Raw genomic sequence first — 23,392 nt, forward strand, 5'->3', positions numbered from 1 at the left:
TGTGAGGCAAGCATGTTAGCCACTAACCACCATGCCCCCCTTGTTTGAAAAATTTAACCATTGAAAGGATATATGTTGAGGGTTTATAAGACATAAGCAGGAAGCTTATTTTGTTACCAAGCATCTGCATATTTACATTAAACTCCATAGTTTAAGGTATTAATATGCCCAAATCATTCATGTGGTCCTGTTTTAATATAAAAGAAAACAAAGGAAGCACGGCTATGGTGATGAAAAAAAGAGGAACTTATTTCAGAGGGACTCTGACAGATTAAGAGAATTTAATCTCGTGACACAGAGGCTGAAAGAGAAAAGTCCACTCGTATGTCATTTGAAATGAATGTCCTATTGCTGAATATTTTGCTGTAGGTGGGTATTTAGGTATTTAGGGTATTTAGGTGTAAGTCTAATAGGGTTAGTGTGAGCACATGTGGGAGATTCTGCACTGAGGTAATCTAACTGAAAGTTCAAGATTTTAAGTGTATGACACAACTTCCTGTAAAAGTTATAGCCACATCCTTCTGACATTACACAGATAAGAATGTTTGACTAAAACCAGATTGCTTGACAAGCAGCCTGTGATTAGGCATTTAAAATATTTCGTGCACAGTACAATTATATAGTAATTGGGAACAGTAACTTAGTCTTGCAATTTGGACAACAAGATGTTTACAACACAAGTTGGAGTGTTTTGGATTATTCTGTTGTGTTTCTGTTATAAGAGTGAAGGTATGTATATTTTTTCTGTTATCCTATAAGTGGCACATGTCATTTGATTTTTTGAGAATGCTGGACAATATAATTATAAAAATATAGTGACTGACATCATTGACTGACTGACATCATTGCTATTCATAGTAGCTGATTGGTTAAATATATATATATATATATATATATATATATATATATATATATATTGTACAGAATAATTATTTTCATCCATTTTTCTGTTTCTCAATCTTTTTAGAATTTACATAAAATAATCATAGACAACTTGAGTTTTTCAAAGGCTTTTTTAAGGTGTAGCATTACTACTTGGCTGACAAATATCTTGTACTGTGCAATTATCTTGATATGATAATGATACTTTTGCCCTAATCACCAACCCCATGTAATACTTTAGTATTACAGTTTAGTATTTCAGTATTACAGTTTTTAAAAATTCCTAAAAACATTGGTCCTTAACAAGTTCACTTTTTCAAAACTTCACACAATAAGCACAACAGCACTGTATATATATATTTTTTTTATTGTTTGCATCACACCTCCGGGGTTGGGTATTCGAATCCCGCCTTGTCCCTGTATGTGCGGAGTTTGCATGTTGTCCATGTGATAAGGGGGTTCCATACGGGTACTCCAGTTTCCTCCCACTGTCCAAAGACATGTGTTGTAGGCATTTCCAAATTGTCCGTAGTGTGTGAATGTGTGTGCGGTTGTGCTCTGCGATGCGTTGGCACCCTGTCCAGCGGGTCCCCTTTTGCCCTGATTTCCCTGGGATAGGCTCCCCTGCGTCCCTGTGTAGGATTAGCGGTACAGAAAATGGATGGATGGATGGATGGATGGATGGATGGATGGATGGATGGATGGAAGGAGATAGAATGTATTTTGCTGAGGTAATCTGGAAAATGCTTGCAGATATACTGTACATTATTAACTCCTTTTCTACCACCAGAAAAACCAAGTATCTCCACAGCTAAATTTGCAAATGTTTTCATGCTTTGTTCCAAACTGTTTACATTTCAAATTCCAAACCAAATGGATTAAGGTTTGGATGTCAAATTAATTGATGTTAGCTAAGTAACAAATATTATATTACCTAAATCCAAACCCTTAAAAGGGCACCAGTGAACATTGTGAGTCAGACAGACACCATCAGCACAGTGTGTGCAGAAATATCATGCAATAAATCCTGAATCAGCTTATGTAGTTTCACTCTATAGCAGGCTTGAGCCTGGAAAGAAACAATTAAGAAACACATTGATATGTGCATGGGACAACACAGCATTTCACCATCCTCATGCAGTCACATATTCATAGTCAGTCAGTTAAGAGTTTCCTCTTTGTGTGGAGGTCTGCAAAAAAAAAAAAAAAAAAAAAAAAACCTCGGATGTCACTGTGGCTGATTTCAGTCAAACAGCCCAAATGATGAAAATTCGGGGTTTTACCAAAAATGGGTTTTGAGACCTCATAAGTGCATTTTAAAACACAACTACAGCATATTTCAGTAAAATGATCTAGACGTGCTTTTTACTTCCTAGCATATACTTAATGGATTCCATTTTTAGACAATATAAACAACGGCTCTCAAATTATCCACAATTCATACACACCATCACTTCTGCTTTAGATACAGCAGCAGATAATGTTGTAATGTTTGAAATATAATCAAAAGGAGAACAGAACAAACCTCACAGATTTACTGTAATCAGCAATTATTTCAACAAAGATGTAAGAGCAGACAATGGTTAGACAAACCAAGAGTGATGATGAGGCTCGGGTTATCACAGGGCTTGACTGACATTTACCTCAAGTGATGAGACTGGGTTTTAAAAAATCATATAATAGATATATAATATATATAATAGATGTCAGAATGTTACGGTTGAAGGGTTTTCCCAGGCTGCCACATATATTTACTTAACATCACAGAAGATGTGGAAAGCTTATGATCAATAAGAAGCTATTATCAACAATGAATATTTTTTGTTTGTTTGTTTCTAGGAAATTTGTGCTGTAATTGTTTTTTTCCTGTTGTATATGGTGTATTCAATAAGCCAAAATGTGCTATTATGTAAATGAAAGTTAAAAACAAATGCTTACATTATAAAAGCGAGAGTAAATAAACAATTATAATACAAAAGAAAAAAAAAATCTGTATTTTGTTATCAATATATATACAGTCATGAGAAAAAGAAAGTACACCCTCCTTAAATTCTATGTTATTGTTTGCCTAAATAACAATAGGGTAGTCCTCACCAACTTCCATAAATAAACAAATAACTTCAGGTGACAACAAAAAATTGTAACAGATTTCAATATGTTTTCGTTTTTCCAAAAAAGTCAATCAACATTCAGAAACCACGTGTGAAAATATAAGTACACCCTTCCTACTCCCACAGTCATTAAGAGACAAATTAGCAACCAGATGTTACTAATGAAATTCACAAAATTACTTAATCATCAAGACTGTGTGACTACCAGAAAAGCAGAACTTTTGGCACTTTAAAGCTCTGGAGCATTCAGGTGTGCGTCTACATCATGCAGAGAAGAAAGGACATCAGCCATGACCACACAGAAGCAATTGTTGTTGCTCATCTGGGAAGGGTTATAATGCCATCTCCAAACAATTTGAAATTCACTATTCTAAATACTTCTGAGGGATATATTGGACTGTCCAACAACCTCATATATATTTCAATCTAAATCATATATCGAAATCATTCTTTTTAGATGCATAGTTTGATTTATTTAGATTATTGCAGTTAAAAAGATGTTAAAACTATAGGTATGGGTCAGGTTTCTGCCCTCAGCTATTATTTTGCTGCAATGACTTCTGGTACTTCAAGGGTTCCTTGCGCTCAGGTCTGCATCTGATGTATCCTCGATATCAAGACAAATCTGGGTAATTTCATACGTCGAGGTACTTGCGTTCTTGAGTATTGGAATTTAAATTTTGCAGTGGATAATGACATAGAACAAGGACGAAAGATTGCATGACAATGCATGTTGAGAAACAGTCATTGTCAACACATCAAATAAGGCTGCACGTTTTAAGGCACTTCACAGGGACTTTAAAAATATCGTCCTTGTCTTCTCCAGTGTCTTTACTGTCACTTCCTAAAATACTTTAGAATACTCATCTGCAATCGTAATGATCACAACTGTTTTTCAAATCACGATAAAACTGGCTGGCACAGGCTACATTTTCGGTAAAAAAAGGAATAGATAATAGCCTATTTTAGACATGTCAATCACATAATGTGTGCCAGACAATTATGTTTCGCAACAATGTTTCATCCAGTGTTGCCAACTCTTGCGAGACAAATAAGCAACTGCAGTTTCAAAAACAAGCCCAAAACAATCCCAATATTAGTATAGTATAGTATACCTTTTACGGCCTAAATGTAAACAGACTCAATAAATAGGCTGCAACATATTAAACAGAAACCACTCGCAGTTTGAAAAGCGAAAATTCAATCCGATTCAATTAATTTTTATTTGAATAGTGCTTTTAACAATGGGCATGCTTTACAGAAACATATAAACACAGGATACAGATTTTAAGTGTGTGAGTTTATCCCTATTGCTCAAGGCGGTGGCAACGGTGGAAAAGGAAAAACTCCCTAAGATGATATGAGGAAGAATCTTGAGAAGAACCAGACAAAGAAGGGAACCCATCCTCACCTGGGTAACAACGGATAGTGTGAAAGTAAAAGAAAGTTCATTATGGTTTTTATATGAAGTCTGTTTGTTGAAATAGTCCACTGTTCATGAAAGGAGACTTGAGTGCAAAATTGTATGTGGTAATTGCAGTCCTAAGGCCAGAGCAGCAACCGTAGTCCCAGCAGCCACAGCGAGAATGTCCAAAAAAAACTATTTATTTAATAAAAAATCATCAAACAGCAACAAAGCTTATAGCAGTGGTGTTCAGTCTTGTCCTGGGGACCCACAGCACTGCACATTTTGTATGTCTCTCATATCTGACACACTCAGCTCAGTTCATGAATCTCTCTCCTAATGAGCTGGTGATCTGAATTAGGTGTAATTAAATAAAGGAGACATACAAAATATGCAGGACCAAGATTGAAAACCACAGGCTTATAGGGAGGACAGGCACTATCCACTCATCTCTGTTCACCTACGAGCAGAATATGATTGGAGAGATGGAAAAGGAAATTACATTAGAACCATAATGACTATTAGTATATGAGTATGTTATGTTTATTTGTTTGTTTTTTGTTATAACGTGTAATAACTATGGGAGGGCAAAATAGTCTACAGCACTGATATTGTGAGGCTGTGAGTAGACAGTGTCAGTGCATTGGGGAAAATAGCAACCATAAATGTAAAAAAAAAATAATAATAATAATTAATAAAAAAGATGAAGTCGCTTGTCAGATTTTCCTAACAAGCAACATATTTTTAAAACGAGCCTAGAAAACCGCAACCCGTGACTTCAGAAAAAAAGAACCCCAAATTCACGTATTTTAAGCGGACTTGGCAACTCTCAGGCGTGGGAGGAAATGTGACTGGTCCAATCAAGAAGTTGCAGGGCTTCATTAAACCCCACACCTTCTCGACACTGAAAGAAGGAAGATCATATGAGCAGATTTGTGACTATGTTGTATTTTTACGTTGGCTTGATATTTAATTTCGGTGTGAGACTTATTTGGGCAGCATGAGAGCATGAGACAGAGCCTGAAAATGGGTGTCTCAGACCAAATGCGTGAGAGTTGGCAACCATGTGCTTGTGGTGTTGTGGTAGTTGAGATGAATGACCATTTGCTGAGATGATTTAGAAATTAAATAGAAATGAGGGTGGAAAAAAGCATTGTTAATACATGTCTGTGTTAATCTAGGATGAGATCTAGGATTATCCTTCTTATCTCAATCATTTTGTGGGAAAACAAAAAAATTGTTGTTAAACCAGTGGAGCTGGAGCTTCTTTCAATCACCCCGTGGATCTCTTTGTGTTCTCTCTCTTTCAGCCGAATTTTCTCTCGAGAACCGAACCTGTGTGGCGCTGGCAGGAAGATCAGTCATCCACCAGCTTAAAGTCACCATCCCAGCTAACAGCACCGGGAGCACAATTAGGTGTTACCAAAACAGTCAAAAAGTATGGGAACAACTCATTCATCGTTCTTCTACTCCAAAAACAATCCCCTTGACAGCAAATATCACCATGCATAACAGTTCATCCTCCGGAGAATACTACTTCCAGTACATGGATAAGAAGCTGTATTGGGTTGTCCTTGTACGAGGTGAGTAAGCAGGAGTGGTTGTACAACTCAGACAACAGCTGACTTCATTTCCATATCGGTAATGCTACCAGTGTTGGTTTCGGTCATAAAGCATTATGTAAAATTTCACACAGAATTGCTATTAAGGGGTGAGAAGTTGTTTTCAACTCTTGTATTCTATGAGCAAGGATGTGAGTAGATGGTGCAAAATATATCAAATCAAACATGGAGGTTGGGTTTAACTGCTTTATTCATTACTTTGGTTTTTTGAAGGAATAATAATGTTTAAGATTCAAATCAGTTCTCCATGAGAATTTAATGGACACATTTTACATTAAATAAGGTGACAGATAGATAATAGGCCTAATAAAATTATGCTTAAAAGACAAAAACCCCTAGAAGACAAAAAAAGAACAGAAAGTGAATGAGCTGACTCATTTCCCCTGCCTGTTGAGCAACATGAAAGTTTCTGAAGTGGAACTACTTCGAAGGGCCAGTCTCACAACATCCCGATAACCACCTACCTTCCTTGTCTATCTGTTTCTGTCTGTCTTTCTGTCTGTTTTACTCTCTTTCTCAGAGGAAGGTTATCTGCCAGATATGGAGACTTCTGTCATCCCTTTGCTGGTTGTCCTCATTGTTCTGCTGCTTTTCAGCGTCGCTGGATCAGTTTGTATCTTTAAGTTGTACAAGGTGATATTGAAAGACAGAAACTACTGACCATGTTACTCCACTTTAAAGTAACATAAAAAGTTATATAATGCTTTTAAAAAAATACTTTTTAATTACATTTTTGTTGAAATAATATTATGGTTCTCACAAACAAATCTTTAGTGATTTCAATTGTCCCTAGTCGTTTGGACGCCACTGATTATTAAAACACTTTGGGACATGCTCTATAAAAAAAATAATCAACAACAATACGGTGTGATGTAGCACGATACAAAGCTACAAAGTTACTGTTACCACTCTGAAGTTGATATTTGTCATATACCAGCATGTTTTATTCCCTTTATTTCACCACAACAATTTGCCAACAAATAACAGTTTGTTTATTAATGAATGACATGCCATACATTTTCTCGATTTATAGTTATGTTTAATGTTGTGGAGAATCAAGTTAATTCCTGTTATCACATCTGTAATCTTCCCAAGTTAATGAGACAAAAAAAATGCAGCTTGTTACAGAAAAACCACAAAACATTACTTCCTCTGTCCTTCATCATTCCTGTAGCAAAAAACTTAAAGGAACAGCTTTACCTCTGACTGTTACAAACTATGACACTAGAGAATCCTTCCATAAATGAACATCTCCTTAGAGAAAATTTCACCTCCTGCCTAATACTGTGTAGGTCCCCCTTGTGCTGCCAAAACAGCGCTGACTCATCGAGGCATGGACTCAACAAGACCTATGAAAGTGTGCTGTAGTATCTGGCACCAAGATGTTAGTCCTGTATGTCCTGGAAGTTGCAAGGTGTTACCTCCATGGATCAGACTTGTTTGTCCAGCACATCCCATAGATGCTTGATTGGATTGAGATCTTGAGAATTTGGAGGCCAAGTCAACACCTTGAACTCTTTGTCATGTTCCTCAAATCGTTCCTGAACAATTTTTGCGGTATGACAGGGTGCATTATCCTGATGAAAGAGGTCTCTGCTATTAGGGAATACCGTTGCCATGAAGGGATATACTTAGTCTGCAAAAATGTTTATGTAGGTGGTACATGTCAAAGTAGCATCCACATGAATGACAGGACCCAAGGTTTGTCTAACAGAACATTCCCCAGAGCATCACACTTCCTCCGCCAGCTTACCTTCTTCCCATAGTGCATCCCGGTGCCACCTCTTCCCAAGGTAAACTCACACACCCGGCTGTCCACATGATGTAACCTTCTTCCATTGCTCCATGGTCTAGTTTTGATACTCACATGCCCATTGTAGATGCTTTCGGCGGTGGACAGGCATGGACACTCTGACCGGTCTGCAGCTATGCAGCCCCATGCACAGCAAGCTGCGATAAACTGTGTTCTGACACCTTTTTATTATAGCCAGCATGAACTTTTTCAGCAATTTGTGCTACAGTAGCTCTTTTGTGGGATCGGACCAGACAGGATAGCCTTCACTCCCCACTTGCATCATTGAGCCTTGGGTGCCCATGACCCTGTCGCTGGTTCATTGGTTGTACTTCCTTGGACCACTTTTGGAAGGTACTGACAATTGCATTCCAGGAACACCCCACAAGACCTGCCATTTTGGAGATGTTCTGACCCAGTCATCTAGCCATTACAATTTGGCGTTTATCAAAGTCGCTCAGATCCTTATGCTTACCCATTTTTCCTGCTTCCAACACATCAACTTTGAGAACTGACTGTTGCCATTGTAACGAGATAATTAATGTCAGTTCACCTATCAGTGGTTTTAATGTTATGGCTGATCAGTGTGCTTCTGAGATGTTCTCAGTAGTCACTTAAAAGAAGTACTGTAGCAATGGCCCAATCGCATTCTCATTACTACATTAACCTTAGTTTATGATTGCAAGTTATGCTACGCAACCATATCACATAGGCTACTGTATATACTGTATATACTTTATTACATCTCCCTGAATCAATGTCATACTTCTAAAGTGCTTGAATGCAATATTTCTTTTAGAATCATTCACAGTCTGAAGGAGAGGGAGATAAAGGGAAAACCAAAAAAAGAAAGAGGAATACAGTTGCGACAGAAGGAGCCACGTCTGATTCAGTGTACATGGTAAGCCTGTTTTACCTCTGTCTGATTTTCATAATCATCTTTGGCTTTTTATCTCAGCTGCTTAATTCTTACCAACCCAAAATCACACTTTATTTAAAAGAAATCAGATTTAATAGAAAACATGATCAGCATGTCATATTAATGCCATGATTCGGAGCACATCATCTGAATATATGAAACCACACAAAGCAACAGACTTGTTCTCAGTTGCCTTTTTGTGCTTTGTGAAACAGAAATTCACATTTCCTGAACCACTGACCCAGCATCTGAATTTTTATTTTGCTGAGCAGCCTGTTTTCCCTCCAAAATGCCTTGACACACCAAAAAATATATTTACAGAATTGCTCGGTCTTAATTTTAAAATGTTGGCTCTATAGTTTTAGAAAAGGGGGATGTTTGTGGGTTTATTGGAAAATTAACAGTTCTTAGCTTCAGAAAATGTTTGTACTTGGAATCCTTTCTGCTAGGGAAGCACTCAGCTGTAGGGTTCTACATAAAAAAAATCTTCCATTACACATGTAAAATATAAGGTGTTGGGGGGCACGGTGGCTTAGTGGGTAGCACGTTTGCCTTACACCTCCATGGTTGGGGATTCGAAACCCACCCCAACCCTGAGAGCTTGCATGCTCTCCCTGTGTTTTGGGTTTTCCTCCCCCAGTCAAAAGACATGTGTTGCAGGTTGATTGGTAGTTCCAAATTGTCTGTGGTGTGTGAATGTGACTGCAATTCACCACCCCACCCCCCCCACCCTGTGTGTGTAGTATGGAAAATGGATGAATTGATGGATGGAATATAAAGTGCATCATTCTCGCTCATTCTCCCAGGATCTTGAACACAAGACTGTCTCCGTTTATGATGTGCTGAATGTTGAAGATAAGAGGAGAGAAATCATAGAGAGCCAAACCTCAGTGAAAAAGGTAGGATCAAATCTAAAGTCATGATAAGTTAGCATACCTTAGTGGTGGGCTAAATTCAGGTAAATCAGGACAGTTAGACTTGGCAGCATTTACTGTATTTTCTGGACTGATAATATATAAAATAAAGGCAAATTTTGTTACTAATCCCTTGCCATGAAAGTGCCAAAATAACATGACTTAATTCATGTGACATCATATAAGGGGGTGTGGCCAGAAACGAACAGGAAGTTTACCCCAAAATCTTGAGTAAAAAAAATTACATAAGCTTTGGCTATTCATTTTCATAAGGTTAGAAAATCGTCATGACGAATGTATTACACATTTCATAAGATGTGCTTCTTTAACAAAATAAACATAAAGTTAGTTATAATGTAATCATTTTCAACCGCATGGTTCAGGTTAAAAAACTGCATCTAAAAAAGTTAAATGTCGGACCACTTAACTATGGTTAACTATGGTTTTTATGGAACATTTTAATAAAAAATAAGATGTAGACTGGGGAATACACTACTTAGTATGCACAGATTTTTACTTGTGTAGGTGTTAATTTTAGAGACTAATTATGATGTTTATGGGTTGTTGTTTTTTTAATCCTTTGTTATGCTTCTACTGCAAGTAATAAATTATAAAATGTCACTTATTATTTTTAGTCACATTTTATAAAAGTAATTTTTAATTAATTATTCTGTATTTTAGAAATGATTGGTTATAAATTTGGAAAATATTGAAGGTTTTTTTTTTGTAATTGCTGTAAGAAATGAATCACAGAATGTAACTTACACCAACATCTTAGTCATCTTTTACTTAGTCAATTCTGTTCTTACAATATTACATGTTTATGGTGAATTTGGAGAAGATTTTTTCAAGTCATGTTATTGCAATTTGCTTGTTTTGATGCAATTAAACAATTAAATGGTTTATAGTCAGTTTTGACAAAAGAATAAGTCATGCTTCTTCAGAAAATTATATAAACAGTTTTTCCTTAATAATGTAGATAGTCAAAATACATTAATACAAATGATTTTACAAATGTGTATCATGTGTTAGGTATTTTGTTTAATTAATGCAAGAAAACTAGACAATAAGAGAATGTGAAAATTCAAAAATGGGTCCAATATATCTAAATTCACCCAATATTGTGATGGTTTGAAATGTTCTTCTGGTTGTTCTGAAATATTTGCATTGTTTCTTTTTCAGGCCAAGCCTTCACCAGTAGAGGAGGGGATATTTGAATCAGTTTATGAAAACCTGTGATTGAATATTATTTGTATATACAGAAGATATCTTTAAAAGATGTATAAGCTTGATAAACTTTCAGCTGATGTGTAGAATTGTCTGCTGTTTTTTGCCGTTTATATATAAAAGGTGTGAATAAAAAATGTGTAAACTCTGTTTGTTTGCCACCATTTTGAATGAATGAATGAAAAGTATATCTTTAGGTAATTTTGGGATGGATGATACACCGATCAGCCATAACATCAGACTTGGAGAATTGACTGTTCACTTGCTGCCTAATATATCCCACCCCTTGACACGTGCCATTGTAGTGAGATAATCAAAGTTATTCACTTCACCTGTCAGTGGTTTTAATGTTATGGCTGATGGGTGTATATTTTTTGAAAGAGTTCAACCAAACATGATATTTACACAATTTTACCAATGAGTGAGCCAAGACTAGTTTGTGTCCTGCAGTTTTTTTCATTAGATTTGTACTGCAACTACAAAGCCAGTGTTGCTAGCAAGAAAGGGAAGCTCATACAGTTGCAATCAAAATTGTTCAACCATCACTGCAACTCAGGTTTATTGTCAAAATGTACAGACTTTCAGTTGTTTGTAATCAACAAATCAAACAACAGCAATTGAAATAGTTCAACTTATAATGAATTCTCCAGTTTCAAAATCATTCAACCACTTTATGGCAAGCATCTTTAGTAGTTAGTAGAGCACCCTTTTTCTGTTACGACCTGCTGCATACGAGATGTATAGCCAGACACCAGCTTCTGGCAGCGTTCCTGAGGAATCTTAGCCCATTCCTCATGAGCAATGACCTCCAGTTCAGTAATGTTCGTGGGTTTGTGTGCTGCTTCTTCAAATTCCACCAGAGATTTTCTATGGGGTTCAAGTCAGGTGACAGTGATGGCGATGTAGAATCTTCCACACAAGTGGGTTGGACACAAGTGCTTTTGAGGTTGTATGATGTAAAAAATAAATAAATAAATAAATAATAAAAAAAGTTCATATTCAAAATATTTATGTTCTGTAACTATATACTTAGTTAAGACAGACATGTCATCTCTGTCCCACCATACATAGCCTATTTTCCAGCAATATATATGAGTGTCCAGCTCTCACAAATTATCAGCAGTGCATGTATATTTGCATATGCAGGAATGTATAACACCGGTAACAATGTACATTTTGTGAAACGCAGTTGAACATTAAGCTAGTTACAGCAAGTTTTTCAGGGTACAGCTGCATCTCTCCATAGACTCGCATTGGCTTAAGAGTGAAAGTCGCCTCTGCTAATATGGCGGCGGCGGCAGCGCTGACGTAAGAAACTAGTTATCAGCAGCGGCCAATGTGGCGTCGTTACATTTCCTATGCTGTTCACTGAGGTAAGCGGGATTCTAACCAATCAGAATACATCAGCGTGACTCGGGAGCCAATAGGAACACAGGATTTAGGCATCATAACTTGTACCAACAATGTCGTCGGAGGGAGATTTTCTCACTCGTTATCGAGCAGTGTCAAACAAGCTGAAGAAGTAAGGCTTTGTGTGATCACGTTATGCGCTGCATAATAGTTTAACTTATAGCTAATCTCATATAACCACCAGTGTTCAGCAAAACCAGTAATAAGTTATCGGCACTTGCTTAGCTACTAAAGCTAATCTAGCTAGCTATTTTAGATATGTACACTTTCCAGCTGTATATATTATATATATATCCTCTCCTTCTCTTTGTCTCTGCATGAATGGTGTAGTATTTGAATTCCGCTATCTAATTAGCTAAATTAAAGTCGTGTCGTCATTAACGTTATATTTATGGAGCTTTTTTTTTCTTCTTCTCAGACGTTTTCTTAGGAAGCCTAATGTCGCAGAAGCAAGTGAGCAGTTCGGTGAGTTACACAAGCTGACCAGCTAAGTCCATTAATTTTTCAAATATATGCTACTGGAATAATAGGTGCTGACTAACTTATTTTAAAACCGTATCTAATTTAATAAAGAAATAACGTTTCTGTATCCAGGTCAGTTAGCTAAAGAGCTGAAACAGCAGGACTGCCTTCAGTATGCAGCCTTCTGTAATTTGGCCATGGCTCGGTGAGTATTCACACACACACACACACACACACACACACACACACACAGAGAGACAGGTGGACGCACCGTGCAGCCCCACGCAATACTGTAACTTGTGTTATGTCCCTAAGTCTAGTAAATATAATGCGTTTAACTGTTAAATTACATCTCATTCAGTAGCATGCTTAATTTTTTTGATTGCTTATGTACTTGTTGCTCTTATCATGCTGTATGAAAATTACCCCGCCCCCCAGGTGTGAGCAGACTCTCTTCAATGCCCCAGGGGAGGCTCTGGCTCTGACCGATGCCGCCCGACTCTTTCTAGCCTCTGAGCAGGAGACCCGAGCTCTGCAAGCACCAGGCTTTGATGAGCATCTGCAGGCTGCACTCAACTGCTACAGCTTCGCCATAAAGGTAAAAAGCCCTGCATGTTCTGTGTTTCTGTTCTCTTGTTTCATTTTCAAACAGAGCCTTAAAACAGATACTCTGGAGTTTCTGAGCTTCTCCACCAGGGATGAAAAGAAGAGGTTTCAGTGTTTTTATAAAGCAATTCCGTACTGTTTTACAGGTTTATATTGAGATGAATCAGCCGGTCATGGCTGCCAGTCTTTCCCTTGAACTTGGAAAAGCGCTCAAGGCAAGAATCGTCATCTGGACATCTGTGTTAGACTGTTTGTCTCTAGAGGATATGTGCAGGTCCATCATTTGTGTGTGATGTGTGTACAGGAGATGAACAAGCCAGGAGAGGCTATCATCCACTTTCAGAGAGCTGCAGAGCTTCAATCACAGATGCCTATCGAGGCTTTGTTGTCTTTTGGAGAGATGGCTTCCTGCAAAATACTGAGCCGTGAGTCCTGCAAGACCTCAGCAAAACATGTCAGACATATCACTATTAACATAGAACATCTTTGCCATGAAGTCCTTAAAATATACAGTACGTTTATTGGACAACGATATTTCGATATTAACCCGATTAAGAAACTAGCATGTAAATAGCAATTATTGATGACCTTAATCCGATTAAAGTCATACTCAAAGTAAACACAAATGGAATTAAGACTTGTGGAGTATTCCTGTTTTAGTCATGTTATCAAAGTGCATTACAGACATGTACACACCTTAATCACACTGTTAACCTCGTGTGGAAGTTTTCACCGCATTTTGCAACAGGACACGTACACACACGGCAGTGCTCAACCGTTTGACTGCAAATAAGAGAGTGCGGTTATTATATAGTAGCCTAAATACATGTATATAGTAGTATACTATATAGTAGGTAAGTACGTGGTTTGGGACGCTGCCCACGGCTTCAAGCAGTCGTCTATTAGCACGTACAGCATGACAAATAATTAACCGCACTTGAAGCTTTCGTAAAATTAAAACTGAAATACCCAAAACTGTATACGGTACCATAACAAAGATGAACTTTATGTTGATTCGTGAAATTCTGGAGAGAACGTCGGACGGCGAGGACGTAATGACGTGTGCTATTAATCGATCTATGTTCTATAACATGTAAAAGGGAACATGAAAGGAGTATTCTAACAGCAACTCATGTAAACACCTTAATCACAATATTGTCTTATTCAGAATAAGGTCAATAATTAGATTACTGCTGTCCATGTAAATGTAGTCACTGAAAGCTAGCACTATCAACTTTATTTTTTCACTTTTCTAAATTTTATGAAGCAGCCAAATAAAGTCATGTGATGTTTGATTGACAGGTGATTATGATGGTGCGCTGGCTGTCCTTTCAGAAATGCAGGCCATGTGTCAGGAGAGAGGGCTGCAGCTTCCTGGTACAAATACCCCTGTCGGTAAGCCTACAGAGAACTTTCAACATAATTGGTTCTTCAGTCATGTTAGATGGATATTATTTCACCAGCTGTTTCTCCAGTGCATGATGAAGGTGTCCTTAAGGGGGGAGCTGTTCACACTACTGTATAGCAGAACAGGAATGAGGATGGGGTAATATCACAAATATCCTCTTTAATGGGAACAGAATGGTAGTCAAATTGTAGTGAAATGACATGTGGCAGTCACGCCATCACACATGATTTCTAACTATAAACACTACAAAATGCAAAATATATGCTATATCGTGCAGTGTATGCTCAGAATCAGCACAGCACTTGGCTAAATTTGGCCTTTAGTTGTAGCGCATTTGCATGTGGTGTCGTCTAAAAATTTGTGATTGAGCATAGATGTGAAAATATATCCGGATTAATATGTGTGGACGGGGACAATGTTGAAGCATGCAGTAGTGGGGTAGGTTTCGTGACACGGTGATGGTTGGGGTCACCTATGTATCATGGTGCTTTGCAACAATAACGGATTTTATTTACTTCCTCAGGTGCCTTTATGGATATAGTGGCAAAGTGTGAAATCTCCAGAGTACTTCTGCTCATGTTGCTTGAGGTAGGCCCAGGCGGTTAATTTTTTAGAAGTCGTCACCTAAGAGGTAGAGTAATCAACATGTTCAGATTATTAGCCTTGGTCAATTTAGCCATTATGAGTTCTTGAGTCACATCTTGGTATCCCTCCAGCTATACAGCCATTTCACTCCTCTGCAGTATATTTTGTTCAGAATTAAAGAAGTATTGTGCATTTTAATCATATTGTTAATATTGTAATGGTATTTGTCACCCTAAAAACCAAAATTATGAGTTGATTGTGTTCATTTGGTCTATATATATCTACAGTATATATGCACATGTATCTGTTTCAGCCTCCTCCACAGAAGCTACTGCCTGAGCATGCACAGACACTAGAGAGGTATGCTTGGGAGTCTTTTGACTCACACAGTCAAGGTAAGACTGAGGTTCAGCTTTTAATCACATTTCAGTGATTTACTGTTGTAATTTGGTAGAATTTTTCAATTACAATAGTACTTTTTGATTCGATTTTACTGAGGTTTTTCAGTGGCTGAATTTGAGCCTTGTTTTTGCCTCTTTAGTTAACTTCCTTGCCGAAGATGTCTTCCTCCTTCTGCAGTCTGTGGTGGTAAGTTATTGTAACATGTCATCTCGGCTAGGGTTTTGAAATATAAAAGACCAAGGGTCATAATTTTACTTTTATGTCCTACCGTCTGGGTCCTAACAAATGTGAATTTGTGGAAAATTCAGATTATGTGATATGTGGATATGATGCACTTATTTGTTCATAGTTGCTGCCCTTTTTCTTCTGAATTATCAATAGGTTTGGTTTAAACGTAAAAGAAAAGAAAAAAAAAAAACGACGTGTAGCTGCTTTATCCAGCTGGTCATTGTTAGTAACTACCACCAATAACTTTTAATCATGAAATGTTCCTTTTGAAAGAATCCCAACATACAAATTTGCATTTGCAATTCCCTGTGTTATTACTGTAGTGTCTAGCCATGCATAGAGCACTCTTCCTATTTCTCAGATTTGTGACTGGCCATCCTTTAACGTTATGCTTGTTTTGTAGATGGCATGTCAGGAAAAAGACATTGAATCTCTAAAATCTCTGCAGACAGAATTATGGTGAGTTGGGTGAAGATTGTTCCACTTTTTTTCCAATTGTAAAAATTTATATACGTTTGTTGCATATGTTTTGTTTCTTTTTGCTTCTCTTTCTTCTCTCTCCTCTCACTGCAGGCCTCACCTCTCTGCTGAACAGAATCACCTCCTACACCTCATAGTGCAGGAAAGAATCAGCCCCTCTGGTCAGGGGGTTTAGTTCAGACCCACATACAACCATGTGACATCACTCGGTGTCTGGTCCACTGCCTGGCGCATCACATAGGGAGTCTTACAGAATGACAGTACTAAGGCTATGGTACAGTTATAACTGAATATTCATATTACACTCAATGACTTGTTAAAGAATATTTTATTTCTTAACATTGACAAATGTGATGTACACACAGAACATGTCTGCCACGGGACATGAATCTATATTTTGTCCTCCATTAAGTTTCATTTTGGATCATTGCACTTTAATAATTTTACATTTTTAGTATTTGTTACATAAAATAGATTGTTCATTTGATGTAAATAAATTCAAGAATTAATCATGTTTGGATGTTTGATTATTGAAATGTCTTTTTACATTTTCTACATCATCAAATGTTTTCCACTTGACTCATCATAAACCCCAGTGTACACTGATCTGAGACACACATCATCCATGACTCATCTAATCACCTCCTGTAGTATATTGTATTCCTTGAACATCTTTCCTGGAGCATCAGTGAGTAATAATTGTAATAACACGACAATGTGAAGATTTAACATGAGCTTTCATAACATCAGTTCTCTTAAGAACATGTACGGTGATTTCAGAGCCACACCAGTGAAACACGCACCAGTCCTTTATCATCTGGGATGACGTTTTCTTCTGTATGCTTTGATGAAAGCAGATACTTTACTGCATTTACTAGTTAAGATACAAAATGTCACAGCACCAGACTATAAATGGATATAGACGAATCGTATAATTCTATTGGTCATGATCCCAGACTTGTGCAGTAGACATGGTGGCAAATAGAAGAAACGATAATACATTTTTTTTTTTTCAATTAGAAAAGTAAAATGCCAAGACAAAATAAGCAAAAATGATGTGGCCTTACAAAGTGATACAAATAATAAGTGGTTCTGAACAAATTAATTGTTCTTTAAATTGTTTCTTTTTTTTTATAAGCATTCTTTCAAAACTATATTTTTACAGTGTCTGTCTATATATTTTGACTTTGTATTATGTATTTACACACCTGTGACTTTTTATATATATATATGTATAACATTTCTTTACACCTTTTCCCCATACATTTTATATTACATTCCTGCATCCATCACTCTCTCCTTAAAGGAGACTAATTAACTATAGCGAGCGTCATGAATAATACACCAGACTAATCAGATTAACAGTGTCAGCTATTCGGATAGTTATTCAGCACAGATGTGTCAGCCTAATTAATTATATAATTAATTTAAAAGATTGACTAATCTTTTTCCTTCAGTTTTCACTTTTAGCTAATCCTTTTGGTAGTAGACCCAGCTAAAACTGTGAATGGCCTATAATCTTTGGAAGAGCACTTGTGATTGTACAGTATATTTCAAATCTAAAGAACCTCAGCTTATCCAGTATAGCACATGGGTGTGGGGTTTGGGGTAAAGTTACCGATTATTTATACAGTGTATAATATAACCCTTTTGATGATCTGAAGATCGCAAACACATCATGACTTGACTTCCTTAACTAGTCTTTACCTTTTCTGCCTATTCAAATTCTCTGTTAATAATCTTTTTAGTCTGGAAGTACACCAAAAGGAATTCTTATACCAAACGGATAATTAGACTAACAGCAAGTGAAATTCACAAGAATCTATCAGCATGATCACTCTTGCTAACTAGTCCTTACTAGCTTTTGTTTTTGTATTTTACATAGTTTCCTGATTTAATCCACCCTCTTGCGTAGGATTACGTAGATAGCGCCGTTGATCAGCGCGAGCAGCCAGCCAAACCAAGCCATGATATAGGACCAGCCATACCAGCCATCCTTCTCTCCTCTGTGGAAGTGATCCGTGTAGACAGATAGGGCCACCATAATACAGAAGCCTGGATAAGAAAGAAATAGTTCGTAATCTTTTTTATATATATATAAATAGACGAGACAACCAAAGGCAAACTGATTAATAGAGCTACCTATTTAGGTATGTCCATGAGGGATAGTTTGGCAGCCAAAATAGAACCATATGAACTGAAACTGTGCAGTTATCAGCAGGTATGCTGGGCCATCAACCCAACTGACAGTTGTCATTCAATAAGAAGGAACTAGCTAATGGTTGGGAACTTGCAATAACAAAATTTGCAGAAAATTGGTATAAAAAAGGTACTTTTACACAATTATTCAGAACGCACCCATAGCAGTAATTACAGCCTAAATTGTCTTCTGTGCTGAGTGAAACTTGGATGCCACAAGCTTGGCATACCTTCTTTCAAGCTTGGCATACCTTCTCAAAATCTGTCAAGGTGGATAGGGAGCATTGCTGGGGAGATATTCAGCTGGGCTTAAAAATGGGCTCTGGCTTATCACCTAAAGGACATTCACAGTCTTGTCCTGAAGCTTCTCCATGTGTGTTTGGGGCCACTATCATGCTAGAAGTTAAACCTTCACCCTAAACTGAGGTCTTGAACACTCTTGATCAGTTATCTTTCTCTTGACCTTGACGGCCTGCCAGTGCCTGCTGTCTCCACATCAATCCCACAGCATGATGGAGCTACCACCACCATGCTTCACCGCAGGGATGAACTTGGCCCCATAAATAGCAACTTCCAGATTACTCTAGATGTAAACTCTTGGTTTGAAAGTCCTTTTTTTGAAAGTCACATTTAGAGAAATTTCAAGTGATTTGTCATGTGCCTCAGTCTGGCTGAGGAAGAGTTTAGGAACTGTCTCTATATTACACAATTATTACATTTATTTGTGTAAATGTGTTAATTTTTAATATATTTACAGAACATGAAAAAAAAACTTTTTTCAATTACGGAATAAATGTATAAGTTTGAATACATGCAATTCATATAGACATAGAAACAAAAGGACTCACATGACATAAGCTGCAGAACTCCAGCGATTGTGAACCTCTTTCCTTTCCCCAGTGTAAAGAGTTGAAATAGGAACACACACAGGGAGATGACTGCAAAGAGGCAGGCCAACACTGCAAATCCCTGTACTGCCTGCAAGTAATCTAGAAAAAAGCAATATTAAAACTCCATTACAGCACCTTCTCCAGTCTATAATTGCTTAGTTATTAGCTTCTGTAAGAGCTCCTTGGTTCTGGTCTTTGGATAAGATATTTACGATTCTCTTGTCTGATAAAACCACAAGCATGGCTCACCTTTTCGGTAAGATGTTGGAATGTCCATGTATACCCAGACATCATCATTTCTCTCCATCACCCATCTCCCCCACAGGTCTGTGTACATGGTTCTTGTAAACCACCAGGCCTAGAAACAGAGAAAAAGACAAGATCTCACATTAACAACTGACAATTCTTTAGTCTTAAAGTTGGCAATGTTCAAAAATGCTTTTTTCCCCTCTTGTTCTAAACAAGAGCCCTAATGTGTTTAGGTTTATCCATCTGATTGAATTCTTCTCCATCTGAAGGTTCTAAATGGGATCAACAACTGATGGTTTCCCTATTACAAAAGTAGAACCACTTTAAGAAATGAAGAACCTTTAGCTATCCAAATATCCCTTGAGCAACTTTTTTTTCTGAGAGTATACATGTAATAATTAGAACATTGCAAATATACATTAGAAATAAACTATTTAAAAACAATTAATCTGGATTTATTAATCCCATTTTTTTTTTTTTTCTCATGCCCAGAAATTTGAGCTGCTCAGCCATGACCCTTTTGGATTAAAAGGCAACTCACAATGTATACGGTTTTAACAGAAGGAAAGGGAAAGCTTATCATCATTTTGCCTTGTAAGTTCGTAAAAATTACAAACAGCTCCTTTAAGTTGTATTTGGAGAACTAAGTTTTCTACAGAAACAATCATAGGTAGAGTATAAATGCACATATTAAAAATAAATAAATAAATCAAATAAAAACACTTACATCATCGACTGTGGCCCAAAAAAGTAAAAAGATAGTTGTGAGATGAAGGGTGCAAAGTCCAATCAAAGCTTTCAACATACTCTTAGAGGATGAAGTGGAGTTTTAACCTGCAATATTTCAAACAACATGTCAATTATATTGTATGCAACATAAATATACTTATGATGATAAAATCAAGTGCTGAGGACTTCAGGAATAAGGCAGATTTAGAAACCACAATCAGGTTTCTCTTTACTATTCTTGCACATTGTCATAATTATTAATGAAACTAATTAATGCTACACTTAAATCTAACCTTAATCCCAATCTCAATAACTAAAATAACAATATATTAATATTCTTGTGGGGACATTTGGACGGAAACACACACACACACACACACACACACACACACACACACACACACACACACAGTAATCATTAAAGCTGCCTCTTCTTCACACCTGACAGGTCATTGTTGTTCTCCACAGATTTACAAAAATATCCATGATCATAACTTTTCTTTAGTTGTTGTTTTAAAAATAATAACAATAATAATAATTATATCAGTTATGTTATACTAAACATTTGACCTAGCTGTTCCCAGTGGATGCTCTCTCCAAAACAATGACACATCAAACGATGTGTTTTTCATCAGCTTTTGAGCAATCAGTAAAAGCATCAGAAACATGTTATAAACAATAATAACGTGTCCAGCCAAAGGCATTTAAACACACAGCATTAGTGCAACGTCACGGTATTTGACAGTCTACTGCATGCAGATTTTAATACACGGATTAGTGAAGTCATTACATCACCCCAGGCAACATTTCTGTTCGGTCATCTCCGTTATTCTGAGTTTGCACGGCTTTGAAATCTCAATCACATCATCACCTTAAAAAACCGCTAGTACAAACTGACCTAGTGGCATCATGTAGGCGCCTGTACGCTACAGATTCATGTAAACGCCATCAAAACGTTACCTGCGTGAGATTTACGCACTGAATGTTTTTCTTGTTTTTATTTGTTAGTGATCCAACATCTCAGACAGAGTCTCGCATCTCTGCACATCGGTCGGTCTGTGTCCTTCCTCCCTCCCGTCCCGTTTGCTGCAGTGTAAACCCCACCCCATTCCCAAACCGCATACTTCTCTACTAAACAGTATGCACTAACTTACTCCCTGCAGGTGCAGATACAGTGATAAAGCGTTCACATCTCACTTATGGCGCGTTTTTCAAGCTTAAACGGATAAAAGCGATTCTGTGTGTGTGTGTGTGTGTGTGTGTGTGTGTGTGTGTGTAACACCATACTACATACAGAATAGAAATAGTACGCTTATAGCTACCATAGGTTGATCAGCGAGGTGCATTTAGTATATACTACTTGGTACGGAAGTACGCATTCTCGGGAATCACGTCATGTCCAAGCTACACTCCATTAATTTGTTTATTATTATTATTATTATTATTATTATTATTATTATTATTATTATTATATATTATATAATAATAATAATAATAATAATAATAATAATAATAATAATAATAATAAAACTTCTTTTACTTCTAAAAGTTGTAGAAAATTAATACTGTGTTCTGCAAACACATACATTTCTAGGATCATGCCTACTTACCTGGCTGATGGCATCTGAAAAGACACCTAGATTTTTTCCGTGTCAGAAAATATTACCCGCTATATGATCCAAAACGTCTCATTTCTGGGTGATTTTCCGGTCTTTTTATCCATCTATCCACCCATCCATGTTTGCGTTATGTTTAGGAATTTAAAACACTGATGCTTTAATCATAGACTGAGTACTGATAGGTAGCAAGCTTGTTTCATAATTTTTTATAACACACCATGCTGCATGACCGTCACTTCACACTCACTGCTTCCAAACACACACACACACACCGCTAGAGATTCTGCTCTTTTTTAAAACGACTCTTTTAAGTTAATCGATCAGCCGAATCGATTCACGAGTCGTGAACACCCAAAGCGAACCGTAAACGCAACAAACTAAACTGTGCGGTTTTGTGCAAATTGATTTTAAATTTTAAAGACGAGTGGTAGTATAAAACCATCAACGTCAGTCTTGAAATAACAGCCTACACAATGTTTCTTTGATGTCGTGAGTCAAACGAATCAAAACTCCAAGAATCGAGTTAGTAAAGTGAGTCGTTTTGCAGGTGTCACTACGAGTCCCGGCCACATGAGGCTGCTCGTGGTCCATGGTTAGAGTCACAGGTTTATCAGTTATGCTCATAAGGTCACAAGAAATGTTATCGGTTCTGTTTCATCATTCATCTGCTTCTGGACAGTGTTGATGTATGGCTTTGGCTTTGCATAGTAAAGCCTTACTTGCATCTGTGGATGCAGCGGCGAATGGTGTTGACTAACAAAGCTTTACCAAAGTATTCACGAGCCCATGTCAGGATATCGATTACAGACTCATGATGGTTTTTAAGACAGTGGCATCTGAGGGAACGGATATCAGGCGCATTCAGAAGTGGCAGGTCCAGATTTGACTGGATCTGGATCTGCTGATTCCATATGTATTCACCAATTCAGACACTATCATTGTTCTGATCATTAATGTACAGTATGCTTCACTTTTCTTACACTGATGATGACTTCTGTTTTTTCTGAATTGGTACTCAGCAAAAAGTTCTACGCACGGTACACTGAATCAAGGTTTGACCAGCTAGAATTTTGTCTAGATAGCTTTTTGTAAAAGGATATTAGTGACTGCCTATCCCCCTACATGAATTTTGTTTAGATTGACTAAGCTTGCTGTGTAATACTTCCTGTGCAATACTTATTTCATTACTTTTGAAGGCATCTTTGCTCTACAACATTTCTTTGCATGTGCCTAAGACTTTTGCACAGTACTGT

The 23,392-nt window shown here is 37.2% G+C and overlaps 3 protein-coding genes across 5 annotated transcripts; 2 read left to right on the forward strand and 1 right to left on the reverse strand.

The window, feature by feature from the left end:
* Nucleotides 1–508: 508 nt before the first annotated feature.
* Nucleotides 509–11,022, forward strand: si:ch211-243a20.4 (uncharacterized). Of its 2 annotated transcripts, XM_017457191.3 has the most exons (7): nucleotides 509–729; nucleotides 4,313–4,408; nucleotides 5,709–5,981; nucleotides 6,541–6,653; nucleotides 8,612–8,713; nucleotides 9,538–9,630; nucleotides 10,828–11,022. In XM_017457191.3, exons 2-7 carry the CDS (start codon nucleotides 4,354–4,356, stop codon nucleotides 10,882–10,884), a joined length of 693 nt encoding a protein of 230 aa, XP_017312680.1. In that variant the 5' UTR covers nucleotides 509–729; nucleotides 4,313–4,353; the 3' UTR covers nucleotides 10,885–11,022. The 2 variants fall into 2 exon arrangements, with proteins under 2 accessions (XP_017312680.1, XP_017312679.1); XM_017457190.3 differs by lacking the exon at nucleotides 4,313–4,408 and having other exon boundaries at nucleotides 511–729.
* A 1,248-nt stretch (nucleotides 11,023–12,270) lies between these two features.
* f8a (coagulation factor VIII associated) lies at nucleotides 12,271–16,967 on the forward strand. Its single transcript, XM_017457175.3, has 12 exons — nucleotides 12,271–12,394; nucleotides 12,701–12,747; nucleotides 12,877–12,949; nucleotides 13,183–13,342; nucleotides 13,497–13,565; nucleotides 13,655–13,775; nucleotides 14,653–14,745; nucleotides 15,282–15,346; nucleotides 15,657–15,738; nucleotides 15,885–15,931; nucleotides 16,377–16,432; nucleotides 16,547–16,967. The coding sequence occupies exons 1-12, from the start codon at nucleotides 12,336–12,338 to the stop codon at nucleotides 16,626–16,628; spliced, it is 954 nt and encodes a 317-aa protein (XP_017312664.1). The 5' UTR covers nucleotides 12,271–12,335; the 3' UTR covers nucleotides 16,629–16,967.
* emp1 (epithelial membrane protein 1) lies at nucleotides 16,574–22,422 on the reverse strand. 2 transcript variants are annotated; one of them, XM_017457199.3, is made up of 5 exons: nucleotides 22,131–22,422; nucleotides 20,519–20,625; nucleotides 19,792–19,900; nucleotides 19,501–19,641; nucleotides 16,574–18,508 (listed from the first exon to the last, which is right to left on the reverse strand). In XM_017457199.3, the coding sequence occupies exons 2-5, from the start codon at nucleotides 20,594–20,596 to the stop codon at nucleotides 18,348–18,350; spliced, it is 489 nt and encodes a 162-aa protein (XP_017312688.1). In that variant the 5' UTR covers nucleotides 20,597–20,625; nucleotides 22,131–22,422; the 3' UTR covers nucleotides 16,574–18,347. The 2 variants fall into 2 exon arrangements, with proteins under 2 accessions (XP_017312688.1, XP_017312687.1); XM_017457198.3 differs by lacking the exon at nucleotides 22,131–22,422 and adding an exon at nucleotides 21,481–21,586.
* Nucleotides 22,423–23,392: the final 970 nt, after the last annotated feature.

Source organism: Ictalurus punctatus, chromosome 26 (genome assembly GCF_001660625.3).
Source record: "Ictalurus punctatus breed USDA103 chromosome 26, Coco_2.0, whole genome shotgun sequence".
Lineage (NCBI taxonomy): Eukaryota > Metazoa > Chordata > Actinopteri > Siluriformes > Ictaluridae > Ictalurus > Ictalurus punctatus.